The following is a 19,845-nucleotide window of genomic DNA, read 5'->3' on the forward strand; positions in this document are numbered from 1 at the left end:
TGTTTGTGGGTCCTGTGCATCTTTTGGTTATGATGGATGCCTGTTTGAAACCTTTGCTGTTTTTTAAGGTCGCTGTTTCTCTCAGGACATGGTCTTATTGTTGAGTTATTGTTATTGAGTTATTGTTATTGTCCACACTCAGTCATCATTTAAAGAAAAAACCTGTCCACACTCAGTCATCATTTAAAGAAGCGTATATCTGAAGGTTATGGAAATATGTGGAAAATAGCAGACAACTGTGGAATTTCTTTAAGTCTGTATAATGTAAAATATATTTGAACATAACACCAGGCCTTATATTTTAGATATTGTTGTTATTGTTTAACCTGAAGTATTTCTATGTTGACTTTTGCTTATCTTTTTGCCTATTTTTACCCAAGTCCTTGTCTAACTTTGTCTCAGTTAAGCTATTTCTGCTATCTTAATCCTTGAACAGTCTTCTGGGTACTTGTCATTATCTCATCATTTTTGAAACATCGTGGCCTACTTAGCCAAAAATATAGTATATCATTAGTTTTACCGGTCTGTTTTACAAGAGCATTGAAACTATGATCATTTCAAGTTCATATATTAGGAAATCACACTGAGCAGTTGGTAGTTTCTGATATTATCTGAGTGTTTTGTCATTTAAGTTCTAGGTGAAAAGATGTGATCAGCCAGGAAATGCAAACCTCCACACTTTTGCATCAAGACGTCTTTGTCCACAATAAGCGTGTGCACAGAAGGAAGGCCATTGTGTGGCGAGTGTGGGGTGGTGTGTGTGTGTCTGGGGGTGAATGTTAGCAGAGGGGCCAGTGATGCAATTGTCTTGGAGTTGGATACCATGGCATCCGGCACTGGGGTCACTGAGATGAACCCCCATAACCAAAAGCTGCCAGCCTGAGAACACAAAGAAAATCAGCATAGGTTTAGGTTTTCAGGGTTAGCAGCTGTTGATTCTCCAGGACTGACGTCCCTCCTCCACCCAGGGACTCCAGGCCTCCACCTACACAAGGATCGCATATTTTCTATTTGCTTCACAAACAGAGCTCTTTTTTTTTTGCATTTTTTTTTTTTTGCATTTTTCCAAAAATACCACACATTTTAATATCCAACTTTTTCCGTCTCTCTCTTCTTGCAGATCGACTTTGACCAGTTTAAGAATGCACTGATTCTGGTTTTGTCCTCAACTTTTGAGCAACCTCAGGCAGAACAGGAACCTTTGCAGAAAGCAGGTAAACTCCAGTTTCAAAGCATTGATAGTTTTAACGGTTTCTCCAGTTTTATGCATCAGGTCATCAGACACTGTTAGCTGAAGTCTACATACAGGAGTACAGAGCTAGTAGTTAGTAGTACAGAGCCACAGAGTTAGAAGTTAGTTAGCAAATAGTTTCACTGTTGACAGGCAACAGGCAATTCAGGTTTTATGAGGCAATTCAGGTTTTATGAGCGTAGGTGATGCACTGATGTTTACAATAAACATGAACCTGTTTTATTGTGAAAATTAAGAAATGTTGAATTTGTTTGAAGTAAAGGTTGGTAATTTCAACGTGTTAGAATTTTTAAACATTACAGTATATTTTCCTATAACTTGTTGACTTTTGTACCTCAGTCACTGTTGACCTGTTCTTTCTGTTGTATTTGAACAAAGGCAGACGTATTTGTTGAGATATTTTGTTGTATTTGAACAAGGCAGACGTATTTGTTGAGATATTTTAAGGTTGTCCTTTTTAGAGAAGTTGCTGCTTTTAGAGAAGTATTTCAGGCTGTGACTAATAGTCATGATCACTTGGTTTTTTTTTGGGTTTTTTTATTCCTGCAGATGACAGTGGTTTCAGTGAAGCACCAAGCAGAGTGACTTTAATATAAAAGATGCAATGTTTTTAAGAGGAATCGTGATGTAACATGTTTTTCTTCCGTTTTCTTTCTCAGCGTCTCCAGAGATCCAACCAAAGTTTGTAAAGGGCTCTAAACGATACGGCCGCCGCTCCACACCAGAGTTAATAGACCCTATTTCAAGCCTATCAGAGTCCACCATCGTAAACCCTGCAGAGGCAGAGGATCTGGAGGACAACTATGACTCGGCTGTTCCTAGGAAACGTGAGGTAAAATCCTCTGAGGTTCTAAATCTCTAGCAGAGACTTGGATCCTTATCTTTTTCCTGTCCTTGGATGTGCAGTGTTTTTCTGGCCACACACTGATAGCAGGGAGTTATTCTTAGCTAATCAGCTTAGCAGCATGCCAGGCTGCTGTAATGTTACACAAATGCACCACAACACAAAGTCTTTCATTACATACATTTGCAGCTCTCTGTGCTCAGAACGCTGTGAGCTTATTAACATATCTCTAAGACCTTTAAACAGGCACGTCTTAACCTTAATGTTTGTGTAACAGAAGTTTGTACTTGTCACCTTAACACCTCATGACGCCTTTGTATTTAACTTGTCAACAGCTCTTTTTTTTTAACCTTGTTGAACCTGGCCATGGGTTTAGGTGCTGGTGGACAAGGCAACAACTCAGTGACTTGGGAATTTTCTGTAGGCCATGTTTTAAAATAAGAGACAAGTGGAAAGAATTAGTTGTTGGCGTATTGCAGAATTATTCAATTTTAAAGTGGGCTGGGCCAGACATGTCCATTGGATTATTTAATTTGGATCAAAACATTTGATGTATGTGAGAAGTGTTTGACCTAGCCCAATGTACTTTAAAAAAAAAAAAACAACTATAAATTTAGCAAAAATAAATGAATAAAATAAGCACATGGGTTTGGAGCCTTGGTGGAAAATAAAAAGTTGATTTTGTGTGTTGAATGTTTTAGTCGTGGTGCATTCTACTGTCTTGTCTATTATTATTCTCTAATTATTCTTAAATGACCACAGACTGGACCACTATATGGTAGTGCCTGGGCTGCATTTGGCCCCTGGGCCACTATCTGAATTGTCCTAGTTGATGTTATGACCGGTGCTTGCACTCAGTTGCTCTTTAAATTAAAAAGGTGCGCTTCATGGAGGATCTCCGTGGCCTCAGTCTAACAGGTTTAGCAGTAGACGTGCACAGATGAACGCTCAGGGTGGTTCCTCTGCTTGATCTTCTGAATCTTTCCTGGATAATCTTGTCCTCACTGTTGACGTAGAGCATTAAGGGACATATGTGAGAAGGATTAAGATAACACTTTCCCTCCACATCAATCACTGCACTGACATGCACTTTTAAATGGAACCCCAGTTACGTTAGTATAACGTGCTGTCATTGTTTCAAAGCAGATGTGTTTGACCTAATGAAGTCCTGGACAGAAAATAATGCTTACATAAATTCCTGTGTGCAGCTGACAGGAACACTGATGACATTGACAAGAGCAGGATAAAGAGTACAGCAGCTTTGTTTAATTGTTATATGGAAATTGACTCAGGCTGTTGGCTAAGCTTAGATTCATTATTTAGGGGTGAAGATAATAAGTTGGTGCTGTGGCCTATAGCAGAGAAAAGGAAAAAACAACAACAATGCAGTGACATTTAGCTATGCGTGTGTGTATGAATGTGTATATATTAATATTGTGTGTGTGTGTGTGTGTGTGTGTGTGTATTGAGCTCCATCCCAGATGTCTGTCAGCACCAAACCAAACTTTTTGAGACACTGAACTGAAGCGTGTCTTGGGGTTGGCTAATCTGGCTTTTGACAAAGCGACAATGTCCAACCCGGGGGCCAGCAGATGGGGCCGGGTCAGGGGTTTCTCTGCCTCAGAGGCAGCAGGTCTGGTGCTATAGGAGGAGGAGGAGGTAGTTTGCCTGTGACAGAGGAACAATAGACCTCAGCGTCCCCCCAGACCATACAGATGCCTTTACTCCATGTATCAAAATGAGGTCCCCCCTTTCAGGTCCCCATCTGTGCTTCATTCCGTCGCTGTTTATACGTCAGACAATGGACGGCATCGCTCGGTCGAGCTGGAAAAGAGTCAGTCTCACTGAAGCTAAAACCTAATTTTCTCCTCCAAATCACAAAACACTGCAATTCTTTTTAATCTCTTTATTGGTTGTAATTAGGAGTTTAATCCCATATGATGTTTACGTTTTTAATTCATCGTCTTTCTCAGCTGAAGTCGGCTTCGTTTTAGTACTGTCAGCGTTTTCCTCTTCGGTGAAACATCTGAAGTAAACAAAATAAATCACTTTGAAGGGATTTCAATGTAAATAGGATTATGGACTGTCATGATGTCATGAAATGTCATGTTTATATAATGAGCATGGCTAACATCGACACTGTTATAAACTAAACTGACTGCAACTGAAATTGAATTACAGTTACAAATTAGGTTAGTCCAAATTTAGTGAGTTGTTGTGAATTTAACTGTGGCTCCTGCCCTAACTTTTCTTTTTTCAAAATGACATCTATGTTACTCGTTCAACACTCTCAACTAAAAGTTTAAACGCCCATAGTAACAGTTATAGTCCCAACAGTGGAGGAAGTGGGGGCCACTTGCTCAAACATCACCCACCAGGATAATAAGTAGTACTTTTCTTTTGGCAAAATAAACAAATCTAAATGAATGTTTGCCTTTAAAATATTACTGAAGTGTTACTAATAATACATTAATTACTTGTTACAATCATTTGTTGCAGCGCTGGAATGCTAACGAGTCAAGCACAGAGGAGTATGAAGCAGAAGGTAACGCGTGATTTAAATATTTTGTAATTCCAATTGTAAGTGTTGGTCGATGGGCTAAAAAAATCCCTCATTAAATTGGTTCCTGATCCCGTGTGTAGGCCAGATGCATCTGTGGAACCCTGATGAGCCGAGCACACCACGGACATCCACGGTTCCCCTCTCCTCCTGTTTAGAGGAGCGTCTACGTGAAGCCTGCGAGGAGTTGAGCATATCCTGGGATCGATGTGTTGACCACACTGAACTCCTTGCTGTTTGTGAACATTTAGGTCTGGAGGTAAGTTGAGGACTTGGTGGAGGATGTCTTTTTCATTTTTTTATAATCTGGGATTTTTATATGCAATTTTCATTATGTGAGTGGAATTATTTTAAATCACAAATGACTTGAAACTAGAACTGTCATGGTAGGATTTACAGCAAAACCACTTCAGCAAGAATCACTTTAAGAAATGATTATCAAATGGCCTTGTTAATATATATATATTTTTTAACGTAAAAACCTTTTCTGTGAACTAGTTCTTCTATAAAGGCATGTTATTGTCTTTTCAGATAAAGGAAGATGACCTGCTGAATCTAACAAGTGATGGAGTGATGAACGTTCAGGAGTTTGTTTCTCAGGTTGTGAACCACAACAAACCGCCGACACCATCAGCTTCTACTCCCTACAGACAGCTGAAACGACATCACTCCATGCAGGTATGACGCCCAGTTGCTGTGTTCCACTGTGATGTGGGTGTAATTTCCTTGTGTGTGGAATATTCATGTTTTCAAGGAGTTGACTGAAGAAATCTAAAGACTCCTTGTAAACCAGTTGATACTTTGGCAGTTGATAGGTGAGGTTCTGTAGAATAAAATATGAGCATTTTTTTTTCCTGTAGCCTTTTGATGAAGGAGGTCGTAGAATTGCCACACCCTCCACCTTGACCAGCACCATCGGCACCCGTCTCTTCTCCTCCCTTGATGACGGCACTGGTTTCACTTCAGTAGAATACATCCTGGATGCCTGGACAGAAGATGGCATTGAAAACAGCTATGAAATCCTGCAGGTACGGCAGATTAGAGAATATTTCTGAAAAAAAAAAAAAAAATAGCAGATTAGAGAATATTTCTAAAAAGAAAAAAAAACAATTCAAAGAACCCATTGCAAAAATTAAGGATACATTATTTAAACCAAATGTTTATAAATTGCAGGCCTTGAACTTTGATCTCAACGGCAAACTGAGTCTCGGTGATCTCGCCATGGCACTTGAAAATGAGCTGCTTGTCACTAAGAATGGAATTCACCAGGCAGTACTGGCCAGTTTCAAAGCTGAGATCAGACATCTCCTGTGAGTTTACGAGTTGTTAAGTTAAGCAGCTCATTTAGTTCTTATTGTGATGGTTTAAACAAAAAAAACAACAAGAAATAATTCCCTTCTTGTTTATTCTTTTATCAGAGAATGTGTCGACAGGGAATACAGGGAAAAAGAGAAAATCCGATCCGATTTGGAAAAGGCAGAAAAGCTTAAGAACCAACTGGCAACCGAGGTGGACGAACATCACTCTGCAATTGAGCAAACCAACAATCTTAAACTCAGGTAAATATTTATTCTCCACCATATTTAATTTCTCTGTCTTGTGTTTATTACTCATTTGTTTAAACACTTTTTTTGTACTTTTTTTTTACAGGAAGCTGGAGCAGGACCACAAAGAAAAACTTACAGCTGTCAGATCAGAACTGATGATAGAGATGGACAGAATCCAGCAGCAGGCAGGTCTGCAGCGTGAGGAGCTGGAGGCGGAGATGGGGAGGATCAGGGAGGACGAGTCCTTTCTCAGAGACCATCTCTCCATTTCTGTTAAGGTACCAGAAGAAGACATATTGTTCTCTGTATAGAGTTCACCTGTGTGTCTTAATATTGTTTGAATTATGTGTATAGAGTTCACCATGTCTGTGTGTCTTAATATTGTTTGAATTATTTCACAAATGTTTTAATTGTCTTACATTACAATCAGACAGTCAGTGCTAATTTTGACTGCCACACTTTTATTTAGTCTTGGTCTTGGTCTTAGTCTTAGAAAAGAAGGTGTTTTTCAAAGGCCTTCATGAAAAGTCCACAAAATAAACACTGAAGGCAGGTCTAATGAAATTATATGTACAGGAAAACCGGCGTTTGGAGATGGAGCTGCTCGACAGCAGAGAAAAACTAGTGGATGCAGAAGTTCAAATCACAAAACTGCAAACGACTTTGGACAATGTAATGAAAGAGAAGGTAGAGAGAAGAATGAATCGAATGATCAATGATTATAGTGCCGAGTAAATAGCTCTGTTTAATGTTTATGCCACTTTTGTAGTTTGGAGACCTGGACCCTGGCCGTGCTGACTTCCTTCACCAAGAGGAACGCATTAAACAACTACACAGTGGCTATGAAGCCCAGTGCCGGGTAATACTGACTTTTTTCTCCCTTTTAATTTGTAAAATATAAGCTTCACTAATGATAGTCAAGGTGAAGAGAATATTCTACTTTACTCTACATAAGTGGTTTAAATATATAGTTTACTTTATTGAGATATTTTTTTGATAATTGGCAGGAACTGCAGGATCGAATCGATGAGCTACAGTCAGAGCTGCAGCAGTTCCACAATCTCGGTCGAGTTCATCAGTCCTGCAACAAACCCCTCTCTGAGGAGCTGGAGAGCAAAAGCCCCGGCAATGAGTCTGACCCAGGTACTGTTGATCTATATGATATTTAACCATACCTTAGGAAAACCCATTTGACAATGAAAAATACTGACAATAACTCTTGATTCCAGGCATTGGTTCTGAGGAAGTTCAGCCGTTCAACTTAAACCTGGAGGCAGAGATGATGCTGGAGCGGCTGAAGGAGCAACACCTCCAGGAGGTGGAGGAATTACAAAATCAACTAGAAAGCAAAGTAAGTTTGCAAAAAATTAAATATTTAAGGAAATTCTCAAGTATTAATAATCATATTAGAAACAAGCAAAAGGAGAAGCCAGTACTTAAATTGCTCAGTTGAGACGTCAAATGGCATTTTACAAAATAATCTGCATTTAACACTTGAGACTTTGTTTATATAAAATTTTGATTCTAAAATCATAATAATTATAGCTAAGATGGCTGTCTCTGATTCTAAAATCACAATAATAATAATTATAGCTAAGATGGCTGTCTACTACAAATTAATTCTAGTTATTATCAAAAACTTAATATTCACCTTCAATGTTTTTGTTTTTGTTTTGCTGCAGATTAGTGAATTTGACCAGATGGTAGAAAAACAGAGGACCAACCATGAAGACCATGAAGCTGTCATTGTTGTCCAGCACCAGCAGGCCATCCAGTCTCTGAGAGACGAGAACAGCAGAGTTCAGAGCCAGATGCAGGAGCTCCAGAGCCGACTCAAGCAAGCGGAGCTGGAGCGGTGCCGTCTGGAACAGAACTGCTCAGATGAGAAAGAAGAACTGGAAAACCTGCGGGAGGAGGAGGTGGGAAACCTCAGACAACAGCTGCTGGAGGCACATACTTTGACAGCAGACCTGGAGGAGCAGCTACAGGGGCTGGAAACACAACTAGCTGAGATGGAGGGAAACTGTCACAGTCAGGTTGAGGAGCTGAAAGACCAACAAGCTGCTGAGATTAAAAAACTAGAAGAAAAACATGTTGGACTTCTAGAAATAAGGCTGAAAGAGGAGCAGAATAAACACCAGACAGAAAAGACTGAGGCAGGGAAGAGATTTTGGGATGAACTTGAAAATTTAAAACAAAGCCATGACCTGGAAATGAAGACCAAACTTGAAGAAGCAAAGCTGAGGTTGCAGGAAGAGCAGCGTGAAGTTGTGGAGAGACTTGAAAAGCAGTGGGAGGAGGACAGAGCTCAGCTGAATGAGACGAATGAGGAGTCCCTGCAGGTGCAGCTGAAGGAGGAGATGTTGAAACTGGTCAGGGAACATGAAGAAAAAGTCAAACAGCTCAGAGAGCAATGGACTGTTGAGCAGGCAAAGCTTCAGCAACATTATGAAGCTACTACACTCCAAAAAATATCTGAAGAGAGGTCACGGGTAGAAGAGCATTTTGAGCAGAAGGAGAAAAAGCTAAAGGAGATTTGGAAGGAGAAAAAAGTCCAGATGGAGAAGGATTATGAAGTGAGGCTTGAGGTCAGGTTGAGTGAGGAGAGGGCAAAACTTGAGGCAGAGAAAGAGGAGGTTAAAGAAAGTCTAGAAAAGTTGCTGGCTGCAGAGAAGACTCGTGTGGAGAAAAGACACCAAGTTGTTATCAAAGAACTGATGACAACGCACTGGGAAGAGAGAGAGGCGCTGAGCAGCATGTTGGAGAAACTAAGAGATGACATCGCTAAAGAGAGGTAGGATTTAAATTTTGAGATGACCAACAAAAACATTTCTGCAGTTTCTTTATTTTCTTTTTCTTTTAAACATGTGTACCTTCCACTCACAGATACTGCTTGGAATTAGACAAATAAATGGCCAAATATTAGACAAACATTCTAAAGGTTTGTTTAAATGAAGTATGGCTAAATGGCTAAATTGTAAAAACATAATAGCCTAGCAATTGCCATAAAGTGAACCCAAAAAAATAGCTGCTGGATAAGTAAGCTAAACTAAGCCTACTCTGGGTTTGGTTTAATTTCCCTTGAAATTTTGCTGACTGTTACTTCGAATGTAGCATTAGAAATTTTAAACTGTTGCCGTAACAATTATTGAATAACTATGTACAGGAGTGAACTGGAGGTCAGCTTCTCTGAGAGAATCCAAGCAGTGAAAGAACGCTTCTCTGGTGATCAAGAATCTTCAGTGGAGCGCTTTCAGGCTGATGTTTTAAAACATGAACAGCATTACCAGAGCGAGCTGACGGCACTTTCTGAAAAACATGAGGGACAGAAGCTCCTCTGGGAGGCTGAGTTGGATGAAGCTAAGAAACAAAGAGGAGTGATGGAGGAGGCCATGGAGAAGGAGAGGGAGAGACGCAACAGGGAGCGTTCGAAAGATAGGCATGAACGTGAAAGCTTTCACAAGGAAGAACTGGACGGATTATTGGTCCAGAACAATTGGCTGCAGAATGAAAAAGAGCGGAGTAGGCAGATGAATGACCTTTATACCAGACTCCAGGAAAACCTGGAAACCAAGGAGCTTCTGTTAAATCATACCACAGAGGAGAGAATGGAACAGCTGTCACTAGAGTCAAAGTACAATGACATACATGTGACTTCTGAGCAACAAAGAACAGAGACAATTGACTTGTTGACAGAACAAGAGTTAATGGAGTCTGAAGAGCTAAAGGTGCTGCTCAAACAAGCACCAGTGGACGTTGAACTTGACAGAGAAAGACAACAGAGACATGTATCTGTTCCAGAGGAGACTTTAAAAGATAATTCTTGGAAAGTCAAAGAGCTTGCAACAAAGAGAGCATTGCTTCGAAGACAAGAACAAGAGTTTGAACTGCATCAGGGTTTGACATCAGTAGATGCAGTTGACAAACAAGATTGCATTAATATGGAATTGAATCCACAACAAGATGTGAACCACAGCAGTTTTACCTTTAGCAATTCTTCTAATCTAGAACAAAGGTGCTCATTATCTCTGGTTGTTCACAGGTCTCAGGTAAAAACCCCTTTAAATGCTTCTTATTCTGTGGATGGAGGCCTTGATCATGTAAATATGCTAGAAAAAATGTTGAAAAAGAGCCCAGAACAAGATAGTCAGATGGCTTTAGATGAAAACCATACAAAACAATCACAAAATGCAATTTACCCTAATAAAGAAAATCAAATTTATGCTGCTTTTAAAACAGTGGACCTTGCTCACATAGCCTGGGATTGCCAGGAATTTGGACACTGTCAAGAAGAAGTGCTGCTTTTAAAACAGTGGACCTTAACGCTCACATAGCCTGGAATTCCCAGGAATTTGGACACTGTCAAGAAGAAGACACTGAATTACACCTGAGGGCAGTTGAGAACAATAGAGAGTCTTGTTTGGTTGACCTACATTACAAAGAGCTGTATGAAGTCATTCAAGATAAAACAGATGATGACATTATAACGTCCTCTAGAGATGAAGACAAACTTTCACGTTTCCACTTAGGAGATTTTGGAAGCTCTTTTTTTGAAGATGAGCCATGTCATGATGCTATTTTGGAAGCTCTTCTTTTGAAGATGAGCCATGTCATGATGCTGTGGTTGAACCTTCACTGCTGGAGAAACAGGGTCACCAGCATACAGGGCACAGTGATTTTTCAGGGCCAATTGTTGAAGGCTTGAATGCTGTTGGTGATGCTGGAGATGCTGAGAACCAGACACGTTCTCTATTTGAACTTTCATCTTTGTACAGAAAGGCCACTGAGGAAAACATCCTTCTTCATGAGAAGATCTCCCTGCTTCAACAGAAGACGGAATTACTAGACAGTCTTCTGGCTCATAACAATGAGAAGGTCAAAACTGGTCACCAGGTTCTGGAGGAAAACTACAGCCTGAAAGTTAAAATGGTGTTGCTCATCGAGCACGTCAAGGAGCTGGAGATGAAGACCTTGAAGATGACAGATCTCCAGATTCAATATGAAGACTGCATGTGTGAAAACACCAAACTTAAGGAACAAAACTTTGAGCTTGAATACAGGGTTTGGAGCCTTGAAACCAGGATGAATATTTTCCATGATGAGCAGTTTTCACACATGGATGGGATCAGCAAGATTAAGGATGGAAACGCCAAAATGTTGGGAATGATCAAGCAAATGGAGACAACCAGTGGGGTTCTTTTAGAACATGAAATAGACGGCTGGTTTCAGAACACCACGGATGAGGATTTGCTGGATCTGACCAGTCAGATGGAGCCGCTGAGCCACCCCCAGGACTGCAGCTCTCAGATTGAGAAGCTTCACTACTTCATCACAGAGCTTCAGGACAAGTGGCACAGATTAAATGAAAAAACACAGGCACATAGGTAATGTGGAGAAGACCTAGGATCCCAGCCTCCTGTGTCCCTGCAGCTTTTTGTTGTTCCTCTGGTGCTTTGTGGATCACTCCTGCCTTATTTCCCAATGTGACATAGTGCCTTTTGTCCCACCTGTGATCACTGACCTGATGCTTGTAAATCAGATCAAAAACCCTTCTCTAGTAGAAACCCAAGGACCCTTCTTCAGAAAACCCTTCTCTAGTAGAAACCCAAGGAAGTTGACATATTTAAATGTCTAAGCCCACTCCGATTTTTGACCTGTACATTTTTTTCCACTCTTTCTTTAGGTCTGAATCATGTCGTCTCGCAGAGGAAAACCTGGTCTTCAGGAAGAAGATTGATGCTTTGAAGGAGGAGGATTTAAAATCAGTCCAAGAAGAGTTGACGTAAGAGATAGACCCTTTTCAACTTATCCTGCCATGTTATGTGCATTTTTCTTGAATTGTGTACACTCATCTTTTTCATCCGTTTTTGTGTTTAATCTTAGACAAACATTGGAGCAGTTGGTAAATGAGAAGAGCTCGGCTCAGAATGCAGCAGAGAACTTCCAGCAGCAGGTGATTTTCGTGAAGCTTCTATTCTTATCTTTGAACTGATTTTCAACTGTCAGTCATCAGGTCTTGAAATGAGGAATTTTCTTCCCTGCAGATTGCAGAGCTGCATTTCCAAAGCCTGCAACTGGAAGATGAAAATAATACATTGTCAGAGAAAAACATCCAGAATGTTGCAGATATGGAGCATCTCCAAAAACAGCTTGAGGAGCTGATGGAGGAGAGGGAGAAGAGGGAGGCCCTGCCCTCTGAAGATAAAAACATGGTAACAAGGGTTGATGGTTGTTGTGATTCCATACTGGTTGTTGTTGTTGATGTAGGTAGTATTTAATTACCGTCTTTTTGTGTTAGCTGTCAGCTTGTGTGACTTCTCTGGAGGCAGAGCTGACCAAAGCTCTGGAGGACACTGCACAGCTGGAGGAGAGGAACAGCCAGCTGTCTGAGCAGATGTCTGGACTCACAGAGAAGGTGAGTTTTGATTCCAAAAATGTTTTAGCCTGGTAACAGCCATGATCGGCTGAGATAGTTTTAGATCCAGCTGTGACACTTCAGGGTAAACTTTCAAATTCTTCGCTCATCTTTTTGTCAAGTTGGCCTCCATGGAGAATCAGCTCATCCATCTCTTAGACGAACGAAAACGTTTGGATAAGGAGAACCGTGGCCTGCGTGACCATTTCACTAAAGCTGAGGAGCGGGTAACAGTTCATTTTATTACTATATCCAAAATCAGTTGTTCCAAGTCTTTTTCTCCTGCACCTCCCTTTTGTAGACGGCACTATTGTCAAGGAGCCCACGTCCATATATTTACCGCAAAACTCCCTGCAAAATGTTATTCGTATTAAACAAATGAAATACAATTACAGTTGGTGCATTTTCCACAAATGTTAGACACATTTAAAAAATATATATTAAAATTAAAAATGATTTCTCTTTCTGCACAATCCCACAATATCCCCTCCCCTTCTGGAGGGTGACCCACACCCGCCCTTTGGGAATCATTGGCCTTAATGAACAGTTCAATATGTTAATTTTGATACATTTGATGTCACCTCTTCTACTCAAGGTGAAGAAGGCGGATGAAACATCTCAGGCCGTCCACCATCAAAGTGCTCGTCTGAAAGCTGACGTCCGTGTTCTGCAGAAGGAGAGGGACTCTCTCAAACATGAACTGGCAGTTCTGCACAAACGGTTGCAGAATGCCAGCGATAAGGTACAGCATTAGTGTTTGTCACAGTTACATGTAAGTGATGACAAGACACATGTATCTTAATAATGGAACCATTAGACACCACTAAGGATTTCTTCTCCATAGAACCGTGTTTTAGAAAGGACCATCCATTCAGGCAGTCTGCAGAGCCATGGGAAGAAGCTGCTCAGAGAAGAGCTGTCGCTGCTGATGGAGCAGGAGCAGCTGCTGCTGAGGCAGGACAACGAGAGGCTCCAGGCGGAAGTTCGCAACATCAAAGGAGACCTTGTTCAGTCAAAAGAGAAGGTGAGCTGAAGATTTTAGCAAATTCAATTCCTCGGGGGAAAAATTAGACTATAATGCCTTGAATTGTATTCTTTAGGTTCGTCAGTTGGATGCAAACCTCTTGTCCTTGAAGCAGCAGAACCACCCAGATCTGTTGTTGCTGGTGAAGGCCCTGGAGCAGGAGAATGTCTCCCTTAAACAGGAGCTGGAGGCCCAGAAGGAGCAGGCCAAGGTAGAACATTGTATCTCCATTAACTCTCCTGACGTTTTGTCTGTCTAAACAGTGAGTCTGTTTTGTTCTGGTACATTCTAATTAATGAATATATATGTGGGTTTCAGGGCTGTGAAGCAGGACAAGGACGGACACCTTCACTGGAAAACCTTCAACAAGAGAATGATGCACTGAGAGACCAACTGGCTCGAATGTCCACACAGCTGCTGGAGGTAAAACACCACACTGTTCACGTCACTGACATTATTGGATACAGTAGACCTTTTTTTATTTGTGACATTTAGTGGGCCAACATAAGGACGGTTGGCTTCATATTTATGACATCAGAAATCCAACAGTTTGGCAACATTTCATCACAGTGTTCCATCCAATAATTACCATAGTAATTTGACAGAAACTTTAAAAAATTTGAATCTATGTGATCAGTAATATTGTGCATATTTGTCTGTTGTCTCACTGTGTTTTTTTTTTTTCCTTTGTCCAGAGCTTTCAGGCACATTTCCTTGGACTTCTGCCTCCCTCTCCTCATCGGTTACCCAGAGGTCAGAACCGTGGTGAAGAAGTAGACCACCAGCAGGTGCGTTACAGTCCTTAACCTCACAGTTGGTTTTAGAAAATCCTGGTAAAATGCTGCTTCCTTTCACTAAAGTCATGCATTTTGTAGTTTATCCAATGCACTACTCTTAAAATGTTTTACTAAAGTCATGCATTTTGTAGTAGTAGTATCCAATGCACTACTCTTAAAATGTTTGCATGATTAGGCATCATGTTCATTTTCTACATTTTTCTCACTGACATTTCTTCCCTTACATCTTGGTCTCATTAAACCTCATATTTCTATATTCATACGTAACCTTGATGCCTTAAAAAGGAATAGAAGCGTTGTTTCTCTAGTAGGAGGTGATTGGGACTGAGTTGGATGTAAACACACACATATTTTATATATATTATATATATATATATATATTACTTTATTGTAGTAGTTGTAAATATACTACTACTTATTGTAGTAGTTGTAAATATTCAGTATTTGTATTTGTTTCTATGGTTTTGGCCTAAAAACCATAGTACCGAAACAACAACCTGCATATTTTCCAAAATTGCAGTACTTTACATTCAAAGTATTGTGATTATTTTCATTCTTTTGAGTTGGGTTTTCTCCACTGTTCTGGTGTTTTTTTTTTTTGTTTGTTTTTTTTTTGTTTTTTTCTAGTGACAGTTTCAGCTCAGCACCTGTTTGTCTTCATCTTGTCATTCTTCTGTATTGACTTTGTGGGTTTGGTGTTCTTTGTTGTGTTCCTGGACTTTGTGTTTATTTACTGTTCTGCCTTGGGCCTGAAGTCGTTCTGTGGGTGTGGTTCTGAGGGCCTTGCTTCACGTCTGTCGCCACCGAATGCAGCGTCATGCTGTGCAAAAAAATGTCATCTCTAATAGTTTGATGATGCAGATTTTTCATGTTAACCACAATAAGTTTGCATAGAATTACAGCAGCGTATGTCCAGTAATTCCCCGGTTCATCTACTTATATTTGCTCCAATACACAGTTAATAAACAGGTTGTAGTTCATCCAATACACAGTTAATAAACAGGTTGTTATTGACACACACTGCAGGAAAAATGTTAGATTCACTGAAGCACCTCAGACTTGAACTTTTTTAGTTTTATATTAATAAATCCATTTGAATTAGTTGCATATAAAAACACAAACCTATACCTGTTTCAGCAATATTTAAAATAACCCATTGTTTTGTCATATTTAGGAATTCACAACCAATCTTGATGAATTGTAATTAATCAACAGCTATGCTGTAATTATAATTGTAATTATTTGACAGCCTTAGTATTATTCATTCATAACCAGAACAAAATGTCTGTGTTAGTTACCTACCTTATTCAAATGATTGTTGACATCTCCACAAAACGTGTTTCTCCTTCACGATGCAGAAACTGCCAATTCCAACGGCCCTTCCTTGTGCATTAGAATAACTGTAATCTTCTTACACGGCAACTGAGACTTTTCACATTGACACTGACAGAATTCTTCTTCGTTAGTTCTCAAAGAAACATTTGATTCGATCATTTCACATTTTCATGCGTGTGGATTCTGGGCTCATACACACAGATCACCAGTGTTAAAGTTCCCATCAGACATTTTCATTCAGTGTCAACTGCACGTGTCCATATTTATTCATGAGAAACTTATGTTGAGCCCTAATGAGCACTCTGTGTAGGTTTTCAGTTCTAGAAGAGTGGGTAGAGCTGTGGTGAAGTATACCTACCTTCTCTCTCCAGGGTGCAATGGCGGAACAGCGGGCGACTCACGCAGACAGCTACCGACGGATTGGTGGATTGTAACTCCAGCATCTTTGCCTCTGCCCTCCTCCTTTATCTCCTCTCTTATTTCCATGACTGCTGTCTCTCTTCGTCTTCTGCTCTTCCTGTGCTTTGCTCCAAGCAAATCTCTGACCAGAGAAAACACATCGACCTTTCTGCTTCCTTATAGGAGACTGGACATAATGTGATGCCTGATTCAGAAGGCACATGTGTGTAATTCTACTACTCTGCTGCCAGGTGGCAGAAAAACACACAGAATATCATATTTGTTTTCTCCCAATGGGACAATAATTTGAAATATTGACATTTAACATTGCAAAAACTCAGGTTTTTACCTGAGTGCAGTAAGAATATACAGACCACTCGGTGGCATTATTAACATTTAAATGATAATTAGAGGTTTTTAAATGCAGGGTATGTATTCCTTTCAACTTGACAGGGTAAATACTGTGAGACTAAATTTGGTTTGACCATCTGCCTTAACATCAGGGGATGCAAAAGGAGAAATCTAGCATTTTTTTTAACATAGTACTATTTAGTGTTACCCGGTACTGTCAGTGGAAAAAAACTCTTAGTTTATTCTATTCTTGCCTATTCTTGTTGTTTGCAATATTCGAAGTAGTAACACTGTGATGCCTCTTATATGATCAAAAGGTTATGCAAGTGTAACGCAACATTTGCTGCCACTAAAGTTGCACAACAGGATCCCATAAGAGACTGGATCATGTTGCATTGTACATGTAATGGTATCTTGATGAGATGTCTGATAGTACAGCTTCAAAACATCTATTTAGCACTGACAGTACTGTGTGCACTTAAACAGGATTATGTCTAAAGAGCTGGATTGCTCCTTTAATATTCAGACCACTGATATTCTGTTGAGCCATTTTTTAAACAATCAAACATCAGCTGATGATACTGTGTGGATTCAGGTAAATGTTTTTGTAAATGAAGTAACCAGAATTTCACTGTTTTTGTTCTTGGCTCGGTTCTTTTTGGACACTACACTGTGTTGACTGTTTCTTTGATTATCCCATTGAAGTGATTTTTTTTTTGTCTGTTTGTGACAATGTTTGTGTTACTGCTGCTGCTGCTCCACAAACCAAAATTCCAGGTCACATGACTGTTACATTCAAATGTTTTCCTGGTGTTTATTTTTAGAAATTCCACCAGCGTGTTGTGTGTCGTTGGTACAATGTGTCATTGTTTCTATTATTGTTGTGTGTGTGTGTGTGTGTGGGTATTAGTGGTTAGCCACATAGTGTTTTTTACACCATATATAAACTGTTATGTATTTGATTTATTTAACATATTTATTAGGATCATGTTCATTTTTTTTCTTTAAGTTTATTTATGAGTTAAATTATTTTGTAGAGGCATCTCCAATGCAATGCTTTTTTGTTTTATTTATTGTTTAATTTATTTTTATAGTGCACTGTCATCTCCCTTTTTATAGTAATGTCCATGAAATCATTTAACACTGAAATCAAGACAAAATAAAGATCATATCTAACTGAAAAGACTCAGGTCTATGTGGTTCTTCTGTTTTATTTCATACTTAACAATTACTAACTGCAGAATGTTAACCTTGTGAATTGTACTGAAAAATTTGCAGAGAAGTGATGATATTCTGTCTTCTCAACAGGACGAACGTGAGCGGAAGATGAAGAATATGGAGGAACGTATGAGAGAAGTTGAACTTTCGCTGCATAACGTGAAGCTGCTGCTGAAGGAGAAGGTTGTTCAACTAAAAGAACAGGTCAGTTCAACTAAGACTGCTGTTAGTTAGACCTGAGTAAATGATGATCTCACGTAAAACTATTATTTCCTATATACAATGTAATTACAAATATGAATATATAAATATATTGGTAGCTGGATTTACATTTTCTGGGGTTTTAAAAATTTAGCTAGCTTTTACAGTAGCTTTATTGTTTGGCTAATTACTTGCTCTTTGTATTTTGTTTTTGCTATTTTTTTTACTATATTCTTTGGTTAATGATTATTGATAAGGTTATTGTTAGCTGTTGCTGTAGCATTTTAAAGTTAAGCTATCTTATAACTTTCAGCTTTGGTAACTAATCAGTAGCCATCGTTAGCTTTCTTTGGGTTAACTCTTATCTGACCTGTGATGATTACACATTTTTAATTGTTTGAAATGTAGGATTTAATTTCAAAGAAGACTGAAATTAAATGCTCTGAATGCTCTGCTACAGTAGCCGAACTAAGCAAAAGCTCTTTGTGTGATTTTGAGGCCATTTAAATGCCCCTCTTGGGAAGATCAAGGGTGATGTCTGACAAGCTACGGTTATCTCTCTCTGAGCATAAGCTTATTTCTGACACTCATCTCTAAAGCTTACCTTGAACGTGTCAGTGATGCAACCTGAAGATGTAATCATCTTCCTGACTTTACAGCTGAACAAGAACGGCAAAGCAGATGTTCTGATCAAAGACCTGTATGTGGAGAACACTCAGCTGCTGAAGGCTCTGGAGATAACGGAGCAGCGACAGAAGCTCACAGAGAAGAAGAACTACCTGCTGGAGGAGAAAATATGCAGTCTCAACAAAATAGTGCGGGACTTGAATCCGACACAGCTTTCGTCTCTGCCTTATCACTACAAGAACTCATCATAGTGTGTTGGAATAAACACAGAGAGAGAGAGGATATTCTTAGCTCTCCAAAGTAGGGCTGTAATCAACCAAAGAAAGTCTTGGTCGACTGAAGTCTTGAAATTTAGACTGAAAATTGAGTAATCACCGTGGGCGAGGGGGTAACACAGTGCTCATTAGCCTTGTCCGCCTTAATTAATTATAAATAAACCTGAAGACTATTATTCTATTGCATTAATAATCTAATCCAAAATAGTGAAAACATGGGGGTCGTTCTGAAGACGTATTATTACCTGTGAAACAGGTGCTCTGAAAAACCCCCCATTAGCATTTGGTACTTTCCTCCAGATGAAATTAACAGTACAATATATTAAAAAAAAAACAAAAAAACCACCAATCAGAATTTTTGTCGACCCAGAACACATGGACCAGTCCACTGGGAGATTACAGCTCTACTCCAAATTGACATTTAAAATGCACTGTTATTGTTGTGATATATTATGTATTGTCATGTCCGCTGCCTTATTGTGTATTCATTTTAAATGTAACTGTTAATTATGCAGTGTTGTACCTGTTTTACTTAAATGAGCTGGACCAATGAAGAACTAAATGTGAAGGTTCTGCTGTATTTAAGGGTTTATTTATTATATTAATATTCTTTTTTAAAGCAGTATCGTTTTAGTATATTAATATGTATACAACTCTCCCGAGGGAGAAAAGTTTAACTGTAATGTGCTTTTTATGCAAGTGTTGTTTTGATCATGTTAAAGTAACTGTCTGCACAACAGAGCATACCTTCAAAAGTGTTTCTGAGGTGTTTGCTCTCTTTTTAACACTACCTGGACTTACATCCACTTTGGATGTCTGTGGGAAGGATTTTTATTTCTGTCTAAATAGAATCATACAGTGTTTTCTGTTGCAGTGTCTAAAGTGCAGGTGTTCACGTGAAGGTCAGATCATTGTGAATGTTTCTGGATGAAATGAAGAACTTTGTCTTTGCTCCAGTATAAACACCTTTTATCAATAAACTGTAAACAACACATGGAAA

At 39.4% G+C, this 19,845-nt stretch overlaps 1 protein-coding gene across 7 annotated transcripts in view; it reads left to right on the forward strand.

Moving 5' to 3' along the window:
* Window positions 1-19,837, forward strand: part of nin (ninein (GSK3B interacting protein)) — a 24,616-nt gene extending 4,779 nt beyond the window's left edge. For 5 of the 7 annotated variants that reach the window (XM_008312915.2, XM_025061848.1, XM_008312947.3 and 2 more), the window contains 26 exons: window positions 1,121-1,214; window positions 1,912-2,084; window positions 4,596-4,641; window positions 4,740-4,915; window positions 5,188-5,334; window positions 5,517-5,684; window positions 5,830-5,966; window positions 6,075-6,215; window positions 6,307-6,481; window positions 6,780-6,890; window positions 6,973-7,062; window positions 7,211-7,346; window positions 7,433-7,554; window positions 7,886-8,997; window positions 11,887-11,985; window positions 12,087-12,156; window positions 12,248-12,415; window positions 12,502-12,618; window positions 12,741-12,845; window positions 13,214-13,360; window positions 13,463-13,642; window positions 13,719-13,853; window positions 13,961-14,065; window positions 14,338-14,430; window positions 17,833-17,946; window positions 18,603-19,837. In XM_008312915.2, the coding sequence (XP_008311137.1) occupies window positions 1,121-1,214; window positions 1,912-2,084; window positions 4,596-4,641; window positions 4,740-4,915; window positions 5,188-5,334; window positions 5,517-5,684; window positions 5,830-5,966; window positions 6,075-6,215; window positions 6,307-6,481; window positions 6,780-6,890; window positions 6,973-7,062; window positions 7,211-7,346; window positions 7,433-7,554; window positions 7,886-8,997; window positions 11,887-11,985; window positions 12,087-12,156; window positions 12,248-12,415; window positions 12,502-12,618; window positions 12,741-12,845; window positions 13,214-13,360; window positions 13,463-13,642; window positions 13,719-13,853; window positions 13,961-14,065; window positions 14,338-14,430; window positions 17,833-17,946; window positions 18,603-18,821 (4,380 nt within the window). In that variant the 3' untranslated portion in view covers window positions 18,822-19,837. Of the gene's footprint in view, window positions 1-1,120; window positions 1,215-1,911; window positions 2,085-4,595; window positions 4,642-4,739; window positions 4,916-5,187; window positions 5,335-5,516; window positions 5,685-5,829; window positions 5,967-6,074; window positions 6,216-6,306; window positions 6,482-6,779; window positions 6,891-6,972; window positions 7,063-7,210; window positions 7,347-7,432; window positions 7,555-7,885; window positions 8,998-11,886; window positions 11,986-12,086; window positions 12,157-12,247; window positions 12,416-12,501; window positions 12,619-12,740; window positions 12,846-13,213; window positions 13,361-13,462; window positions 13,643-13,718; window positions 13,854-13,960; window positions 14,066-14,337; window positions 14,431-16,145; window positions 17,736-17,832; window positions 17,947-18,602 lie in introns of those variants that run through there. The other 2 variants (XM_008312923.2, XM_008312939.3) reach the window with 2 other exon arrangements.
* Window positions 19,838-19,845: the final 8 nt, after the last annotated feature.

Source organism: Cynoglossus semilaevis, chromosome 1, assembly GCF_000523025.1.
Source record: "Cynoglossus semilaevis isolate Cse_v1.0 chromosome 1, Cse_v1.0, whole genome shotgun sequence".
In the NCBI taxonomy this organism is placed as follows: domain Eukaryota; kingdom Metazoa; phylum Chordata; class Actinopteri; order Pleuronectiformes; family Cynoglossidae; genus Cynoglossus; species Cynoglossus semilaevis.